Here is a 9,451-nt window from a genome sequence, read left to right on the forward strand (position 1 = left end):
CTCCTTTTTAATGGTCCTGTTTGAGGCGGCTCCTGTCTTTCACAATGGTCTCCCCACAATCACCCGGTTACAAGTTCATCGGAGGGATTGCTGGGATGGTTTTTAAGCTACTGTGGACGTTGGTACCTTTCTCTGACCCCTGTCAGATCTGGGGCAGCTTCCTGCCAGGCCCCGGGCTCCGTCCGTGTGTCCCCACGCAGGGATGAGGGATGTGCCAGCCCTCCAGTGGGGCCCGGCGTGGTGGAGATGAGTGGCTGCTCCCAACATTCTCTGCGTGCTTCTGGGTGAACTCTGGGGGGGCTACACTTCGTCTTCAGTGTTACCTCCTTCACCACAACTCCAACTAAGTCTCCTCCAGCCCCAGCCTGTTCCTGCCTCAGCTCCTTCATCCATCCTGCCCCACACAGGAGAGGAACACCTGCACAAGCTGCCCTAAGTGCACACTGATTAACGACAATAAGTTCATGTTCCACACAGAACATTAGGGTTGTTCAGCCTGGAGAGGAGAAGGCTGTGGGGAGACCTTAGAGCAGCTTCCAGTGCTAAAAGGGGCTCCAGGAAAGCTGGGGAGGGGCTCTGGATCAGGGAGGGCAGGGACGGGATGAGGGGAACGGTTTTGAGCTGCACGAGGGGAGATTGAGATGAGATCAGAGGGAGAAATGCTTTCCTGTGAGTGTCGGTTGGCCCTGGCCCAGGGTGCCCAGAGCAGTGGTGGCTGCCCCATCCCTGGAGGGGTTCCAGGCCAGGTTGGATGGGGCTTGGAGCCCCTGATCCAGTGGGAGGTGTCCCATGGCAGGGACAGGATGGGCTTTGAGGTCCCTTCCAACCCAAACTATTCCATAATTCTAAGATTCCAGCTTTTCTCTCTGCAAATGATTTAGTAGTGGATGGGTACAGTTGGACTTGACGACCTCAAAGGTCTTTCCTAACCTGCTGATTCTATGATGATTCTATGATTCTGTGATGTCGCATTTTGCACTCAGGTGAGTGGAGGCTGACAAGGAGCAGCCGAGGAAGCTGTTGGGCTCGGTTTGTGATGCCAGGAGCCAGGTCCCCACCTCCATCACTCACTGGGCTTCCAACCCCGAATGGCTGCCAGCCCCGAGGGCAGCTGCTCCAGGGTGAAGAGGCATTACCAGGGCTCTTCGAGGAGGCAGCCCTTTGCACGCCGACCCCACGCACGTCGCTTCGCCGTCTCGCGTGAGCTGGGGTGTCTGTTCTCCAAGGGTAGTCTGTCTGCCTGTCTTGCACCAGGCTGGTATCACAGCTACCTTGTGCCGTATCCCCACCACTGGCTGTGGGACATCCAAGGACAACACCTCCTCCAAGCACCAGCCTCCTGGCACCACAGCAGGCCCCTACTTCCCCTCACAAAAGCCACAGAGGAACCCGAGGCAGCCGTTGAGGATCTGGAGGGAGGCCAGAACCATCTCAGCAGCACTGAAGAGCAGCAGAAGAGAAAATAGGACAACATTCCAGACCACAATGCCCGCTGGCTCCAGGCAGGTGCTCCAGGTGTGAGGATTGTACAGGTAGTTCTCTGTCCTGCGTGATGGGGAGGGAGAGGAGGAGGTGCAAGATGCATAGGTCAGGAATTGCATTGAGTTCCACCATGTACCTGTGCCCCGGCCACCCCGTCCTTCAGCCCAAGGATGAGCAGGGTCAGCAGGTGATGGGGATGGGAAGCACAGTGTAGAAAGCCATGGAAGTGAGGACTTTTTGAGCTTCCAGCATCTTGCCTCACAACCAGCAAGCCCACCAACCCCTACCACCATAAATAACACCCAGTTAATTAACAATACACCAATGAGGTGGCACCAACGAGGTGGCACCAGCGACTCAACCCCACTGCCTCACCTGTCAGGCTCCTGGCTGCCGGAATCCAGGAATGGGTAACCCCAGAGGGTGCCGAGTCCGCTGCTTTGCTGGGAGGCATTGTAGAAGCAGAGGGGCCCGTTGGTCAGACCCACTCCAGAGAGAACGAAGCAGGCAGTGGCGCCCAGGAGCGCCAGCTTGGAGAGCACGGCAGAGATGAAAGCCTGTGGGCAGCAGCCAGGAATGGCGAGGAGGGATGGAAAAATCAGGTGGGCTCCAAAACATGGATGTCCATTGTCAGTGGAATTTGCTAAGGAGACAAAACTCTTCTCCTCTTCATCCCAAGGGACTCCAAGCCCCTGGGAGTCAAGGCTGGGGATGGAGCCGTCACTGGGTTGTTTCGAGATGGGCAGAAGTGAGCATGGATGGGCAGGGAGTGCGGATGAGCAGGGAGCAGCCGCATGGAGCCTGGTGGGGCAGAGCCCACGCCAGCAAGCGGGGGAAGCCTCTGGGGAGGTGGCACCATGCAGCATCCCACCACGGAGCCATGGGAGAGGTCTTACCCTGCCACATCCTGCCATGGGGCCATGGGAGAGGAGGATCCATGTCACATCCTACCAAGGGGCCATGGGAGAGGAGGATCCATGCCACATCCTGCCATGGGGCCATGGGAGAGGAGGATCCATGTAACATCCTACCAAGGGGCCATGGGAGAGGAGGATCCATGTCACATCCTACCAAGGGGCCATGGGAGAGGGGGATCCATGTCACATCCTGCCAAGGGGCTATGGGAGAGGAGGATCCATGTCACATCCTACCAAGGGGCCATGGGAGAGGAGGATCCATGTCACATCCTACCATGGGGCCATGGGAGAGGTGGCACCCTGCCATGTCCCACCATGGGGCCACCCACCAGAGCCCACCAAGCGCTGCCTGGGCTGCTGCCTTACATTGCGACGGGTGCCACAGTCGGAGCAGCCGGAGCATCGCCATCCCACCGCCGTGATGTGGGTCGCTGCCAGCAGCACCTGCAGGAGGGAAAAAGAGGCTGAGGGACGTAGGGGAGCCACCTGCTCCACTCTTTGCCCCTGCTCCAAAGACAGGTGAGGAAGGACACGGTGGAAACCGTGGTACTCACGATGATGCCACCTCCCCAGACGCCCGGCATGACCTTGGCGTGCTTGCTGATGTGCCCCTCCACCAGGTACTTCAGTTCCCCACCAGGGAAGAGCAGGAGGACGTTGGCTGCCACAGAAAGCGTGCCCAGCACCAGCAAGCAGAGCCCCACAATCCGGCTGCACGTCCCTACGCACATGGCCACCCTGGGTGGGGAAGGGAGGAAAAGGAGGAAGGGAAGGGGCTGCTTTTGGCCCCGCGGCTCCGTCACCCTGAGCCCACCTCACAGCCATGGGTGGATGGGCAGTTGCTGCTTCGTGCTTTTGGGTCCCAGCCTGCTCCCCCCTCAGATTCACGGAATCACAGAATCATTAAGGTTGGAAACGCCCTCTCAGCTCATGCAGTCCAACCATCAGCCCAATCCCACTGTAGTGCTAAACCATGGCCCCAAGCGCCACCCCCACGGCTCTCTGAGCCCCTCCAGGGATGGAGACCCCCCCTGCCCTGCGCAGCCTCTGCCACGGCTTCACCACTCTGTCAGGGAAGAATTTTTTCCCAGTATCCAACCTGAACTTTCCCTGGTGCAACTTGGGGCCATTTCTTCTCGTCCTACCACTTATCACTTCGGAGCAGCGCTCAGCACCCACCTCCCCACACCCTCCTTTCCAGGAGCTGCAGAGAGTGATGAGGTCTCCCCTCAGCCTCCTCTTCTCCAGGCTAAACAGCCCCAGGGCCCTCAGCCGCTCCCACAACCCCTGTTCTCCAGCCCCTTCCCCAGCTCTGTTCCCTTCTCCAGACACGCTCCAGCCCCTCAATGTCCTTCTGGGAGTGAGGGGCACAAAACTGAACCCAGGATTTAGGGTGCAGCCTCACCAGCACCGAGTCCCAGGCTTGCTGTTGTCCCAGATTCCCGAGTTCTTTCTCCCTGCCTTCATCATTTCTTCAGAGTCTTTTTATACACTTTCCCCCTTCCCAGTGAATTCCAACGCATTTTGCATCGACTCAAGCTGCTCCTCGCTCTGGCTGGTTAACTTCAGGCAGAAGCAGAAGCGACGTTGCAGAAGCAAAGCAAGCGGCCGCCTCGTGGCTGTTGGTGTGGCGAGAGCTGCCTCAGCTGCCCCCGCGCGGCATCGGCCATGGGGCAGAGCAGTTGGGGGGCTTCACACCGCGGCCACATTCTGGCAGCCAGGAAGGGCTGAGCATGGAGAACAGGGCTGCCAAACCCCGCTGCGCGGAGAGGATGCGCACCAAGGAGCCCAAGGTGGACCACCAGCTCCACCCATCCTGGAGCTTCATCTCCCCTCTACTTTCTGTCCTCCCTGCCTTGGTTATAAGGAATTGAGGGCCTCCCACTTGCAGTCCGGTGATTGCGCGTGGTTCTCTCCCAGAGCTACGAGCACCCAGTGCTGAGTCCCACCTCCCCGCTTTGGAGGACTGTTCAGAACAGCTCTTGCTCCTCTGGAGCTCCCAGGGTGGGCTGCTCACTCCAGCCAGATGCTTTCGTGGTCTTCTGCAAGTCTCCCCTTGATGTCCCCAAGGCCTCCCGTTCCTGTCCACCGCTGCCCCCTCCCCAGAGAAGGACGGAGGTCCCCTTTTCCCAGGAGGCTCTCCCCAGCTTGCTGCCCCACAACGCTGCCCTTGAGCAAGAGGCAAGCTTGCGTTAGCTGCTTTCTTCCCCCTCAGCCCAAGCAGACAGAGAAACCTCTCTGTAAGAGGAGGAAAAGCGAAAATGCAGCTGAACCAGTGTCTGGACATTCAAAAGAGGTTTTTCTTCTGTCAGGCAAGAGGATTCCAGCAAAGCCCAGGGAACCTGTCTGCCCGCCTGCCTGGCTTACCTGGGAGCGATGTCACATGGAGCCAGCACTGTGCACCCCTCGGATGAGCCGTGTCCTGGAGGCATCACCCATGGGTGACTATTTATGGTGTCCCAGCATGTGCTCCATGCCTTCCTCCTCCACCCTGGAGTCCACCCACGGCATCAGTCATGATCCTTCCCTCTCCCACACAGCCAGAAGGAGGAAGAATGACTGTCCCTTCTGGATGAGGCAGCCTCTGAGCCCCCGCCGGCATTGCGGCCGATCCGTCTGTTCGGTTATGAGCCTTCCACTGGCAGAAGCCACCGGCCCACCAAAACATCCACAACATCAGATTTTAAGGCTTCTGCCATGTCTGCCCTAAAAGCTTTGGCCATTGTCGGAGCAAGAAACACCATTTCCCCTGGAATGACTGCAACAACTGTGGGTCATAGAATGGTTTGGGTTGGAAGGGACCTCAAAGCCCATCCAGTTCCACCCCTGCCATGGGCAGGGACACCTCCCACTGGATCAGGGACTCCAAGCCCCATCCAACCTGGCCTGGAACCCCTCCAGGAATGGGGCAGCCACCACTGCTCTGGACAACTTTTATTCATAAATAATATTGGCCTCTAAAAAGCAGCAATGGCGAAACGTGTAGGACAGGCAGGACTGCCCGGAATAATCCCATTTTTTTTGTTCCTCTCTTTTTATACTTAGAAAGAGGGGAAGCATTTTTCACTCAACTGGAAGAAAATATGTTGCAACCTCATCTTGTGCCCTTCCCTACGTCACGGCAAACTGAGCTTCCTATGTTGCCACACACATGACCCTCTCAATCATCTCCCACAGCCAACCCATGCGGCCAGCGTGGAGCGTCAGAGTGAATCTTTTTGCCAGGATTGCCGATCTTCCCCTTTACACCCACTCCAGCCCAAGCCCAGAACAGTAGTAATAATAAAAAGCTAATTTTAGCCCCGTGGAGCTTCCCAAGCCCCGTGCGCCGCTGCATGCCTCACACAGGACCCTAAACCTTCATTAGGAAAGTGTCAGCCCAGCAATCACAAGCAAGGGTTGCGCTGCCAAAGGCACTCGGCCACAGCGCCGCCCAACGCGGCCCCACGCACAGCAATTCTGGAGGGGCTTTAAAGTCCCTTCCAACCCAAACTGTTCTATTTTTACTATCAAGGCACCAAAACTTTGTCTCACTTCAAGATTTCGTTACCTCTGGAATGGGCTGGAGCTCTCCTGGGCCAGGCAAGGAGCTCAGCGGGATCAGCAATTCCATATCAGCTGGAACTGGGTGCTTCAGTGACTCGGTCGCATCTATTACCAGACACCGCGCTGCAAACAGGCTTCAAATTCAGGCACGCTCTGTCCGTGCTGGCTGGGATCTGAAATAACAAACATTTGGAGTCTTCCAGCTGAGCCGTAGCTTCTGCTCCTTGCTTTGTCAGGGGACTCGAGGGCAGGGAAAGCGGCTACAGCCAGGATAGGAAAACCAGGGCCTTCCCAGGAGCTGTGGCACCAAACCTGTTTTGCCAAATTGGGATTCCCAGCCCAGGAGGGAAAGAGGACACCTCCCACTGGATCAGGGGCTCCAAGCCCCATCCAACCTGGCCTTGAACCCCTCCAGGGATGGGGCAGCCACCACTGCTCTGGGCACCCTGGGCCAGGGCCTCCCCACCGTCATCACGAAGAATTTCTTCCTCACATCTAATCTCAATCCTCCCCCTTCCCCCCTTGTCCCATCACTCCAGGCTCTTGTGAAAAGCCCCTCCTCAGCTTTCCTGCAGCCCCTTTCAGCACTGGAAGCTGCTCTAAGGTCTCCCCGCAGCCTCCTCTTCTCCAGTATGAACAACCCCAACTCTCAGCCTGTCCTTGTACGGGAGCTGCTCCAGCCCTTGGATCACCTCCGTGGCCTCCTCTAACTGTTCGATGTCCTTCTTACGCTGAGGATTCCAGAACTGGACACAAGATGTTCATTAGAACCCACCCACCAAAAAACGCATCCCCAAGCCGCGAGAGATGGAACCAGCTACCGAAAACAGTTTGTTTTATTTCCCGGATCCAATATTACAAGAGGACATTTACAAGTATTTATAAAAAATGCAGCAGTTGTGTACATAGATCAGAGGTTTCCTTGAGTTTGGTCCCTCCCAGCACAGTGAGCTGAAATATTCCGCGTGGATCCTCTCCCTTCTCCCGCGTGAAGTCGCCATCGGAGCAGGAAGTCACTCCCGCACAAACCATTTTGAAACTGCAAGTTCACCCGTTTGAGGAAACGGCCTCATTTAAGAACAGTCTGCCCTGGAGTCCGGCGTCTCCGCTGAGGCACCGCAGCCCCGAGGTGAGCTTCACCCCCGTGTTCTTCACCTCCATCTGCTCTCTAAAGCAGCACCTCATCCCCTGCTCCGTGTACTCTGTTTCTCCTCCTGCACCGTAAAGTCTCATCAGCATTTAACGAGCAGTTACAAAAACGACTTCTCTCCGTAGCACTCGCAGCGAATAAAGACAGCGACTGAATCTCACCCTCAGAACAAACCGATTTAAACCAAGAGAAGGTAAAACCGAGGCAAGGTGAGGCACGGGGGTGAAGGGCCGCCTTCTTCATTAAAAATGTGTAAGTCTGTACATATGGCTCTATTTATCAGGAGGGGACGGACGCTGAGCTCTCGCGCACAGGAGGAGGCTGGAGGAAAAGCCATCCCGTACAGCACCGCAGAAAAGGGGTCCATTAATGCCGCTGATGGCAGAGTGCAGCCGAACTGCACCGAGACCGAGCGAACCCGGTCATCAAACACGTTCGGATCAACTCCAAGCAAGGGACTGCAGGTATTTCCAACAACGCAGACAGCCAATGCAGGGCTCAAAACATGCCTTTTTGTTCTGCCTATAGAACAGCAGCTGTTCCATTTCTAGCAAATCACTCCTGTTAAAATCAATATATAGAAAGGGCCGAGGAGAGGAGCGGTTGCAGCCAAATCTCTTAAAAAAACTGGATGAAAGCACCCAGCCTCTAAGGACTGAGTCTTTGCGCTTCACCCACCTACTGGCCATCCCTGCTCCCCCTCCTCTTGGAACACAGCACCGCCTTGGCTAACAATAGATTAAACAAGAAGAAAGTAGTGACATTTACTAAAAACTAAGATGGGATAAAAATTAATGACATGCGTCATGCCAGAGCTGCTCCCACGCGGGTCTCTCTGCTATCCATTTCTTTTAGAAAAACCACCACAAACACCAAATTCGATGCATCTCCCAGTGTTTGGTCCCTGATAAAACACAGCCCAAGTGATCCCTCACCCTCAAAAGTGTTTTAGTTTAGCCCTCGGTGCTCTTGAATCCCTGCCAGCAGCCTGGGTGCTGTGGCAAGAACAGACTCCAGCAGCCAGGATGCGGCATCTCAGAGGCAAGGAGCTCGTTCTCAACCTGTCCCGAGCTGCAAACCACGCACCAGGCCTCTGCACAGGCAGCTGTGCTCAAACACCTCCTGCACGTGGGTGAGACATTTCATTTTTCAGGGTGTTGGCTTTTATTTCCTGTTCTTTGATGAAACTTTCCTCCTTGGCCATCAAGAACCCCAGTGCATTTAACAGAAACGCCTTCAGCAACTCACAGGGGCATCAGCCTAAGCACACGGTTATGTGGGAGGCTTCTATAAAGGGAGAACTCAGGCCCCTCAGCGGGGACGGTTATTGATTGAAACACGCACTTAAGCCCAGTTGCTGCTTTCCGCAAGGGTACAAACCGTAGCACCAAGAAAAGTGGGAGCTGGCGCGAGTATAAAGATTGGGTTGTCTCTACAAAATGCAGCTACTAAAGTAGAGGGACCACGCCGAACGCGATGAACAACAAACGTGTTTGACAGCTGCAGATCTAGCGGGCTCTGGAAAGGGTGCTGATGCAAAACTGCTGTTCAAATCTACGTGGGAACAATGGTGCCTTCCTGGGCCTTTTATAGACAGCCAAATTTTACACGGCTATTACGCACATACACGTACACTCTCTTAATATTGAAGTTGTCAGCTTATCTGATTTACCTGCAACTTATCTGATTTATAAGAAAGGGCAATATCCTTCACTCCACAAATGTCAGACATGTCAAAACCACGGACCTTAATTCAACGCCCAATGGAAATAACGCAAATACCCCCAGAAACGTTTGGCTCAGCCTTTATCTGCCCTTTCCATGTCAGCAGGGAATGCTGTGACGGTGCACAGCCTCTCCAGTGACAGCAGAAGCCCCCGCTCCCCCCTGCACTGCAGTCTCGCCTCTCCTCCCCCGCTGATTATTTTCGTGGTTATTTTCTATCGGATGGCTTGGACACCTCCCAGCCCAGCACCACATCCACCAGGGCCAGGGGGAAGCAGAGAAGCTACCAACAAAACAGAGCCAGCGCTGAAAAGGCAGAATCATTTCTGTATTGAAATGATTTCACTGCCAGAGAAGTGGAACAACGTTTCTGGAGCGGACATAAACTCAAGCCTGTTGAACCGAGCTGGCCCTCCACCAGCAAACGCTGCCAATGAGCAGAAGAGGAAGGTTTCTCTTCTGAGGAACCAGTGGAAACACACAGGATCCCTGTCATACACTAGCAGGGAAGTAGGAAAGGTCACCATGCTCCCACTCCAGCCTGCCCAAGGGACACAGGACTATCAGTACACGTGCAGGGACCTGCGTCCTGCTGGCAGCCTGCCCAACCACGGAGGAGGGAATGGGCTTC

General features: G+C 55.5%; 1 protein-coding gene across 3 annotated transcripts; it reads right to left on the reverse strand.

Moving 5' to 3' along the window:
* Positions 1 to 138: 138 nt before the first annotated feature.
* TM4SF19 (transmembrane 4 L six family member 19) lies at positions 139 to 6,210 on the reverse strand. 3 transcript variants are annotated; one of them, XM_054075016.1, is made up of 4 exons: positions 5,950 to 6,210; positions 2,766 to 2,843; positions 1,858 to 2,039; positions 139 to 1,545 (listed from the first exon to the last, which is right to left on the reverse strand). In XM_054075016.1, the coding sequence occupies exons 1-4, from the start codon at positions 6,010 to 6,012 to the stop codon at positions 1,359 to 1,361; spliced, it is 510 nt and encodes a 169-aa protein (XP_053930991.1). In that variant the 5' UTR covers positions 6,013 to 6,210; the 3' UTR covers positions 139 to 1,358. The 3 variants fall into 3 exon arrangements, with proteins under 3 accessions (XP_053930991.1, XP_009566057.2, XP_053930990.1); XM_009567762.2 differs by lacking the exon at positions 5,950 to 6,210 and adding an exon at positions 2,954 to 3,406; XM_054075015.1 differs by lacking the exons at positions 2,766 to 2,843; positions 5,950 to 6,210 and having other exon boundaries at positions 1,858 to 2,455.
* Between the last annotated feature and the right edge of the window lie 3,241 nt (positions 6,211 to 9,451).

Source organism: Cuculus canorus, chromosome 9, assembly GCF_017976375.1.
Source record: "Cuculus canorus isolate bCucCan1 chromosome 9, bCucCan1.pri, whole genome shotgun sequence".
NCBI lineage: Eukaryota > Metazoa > Chordata > Aves > Cuculiformes > Cuculidae > Cuculus > Cuculus canorus.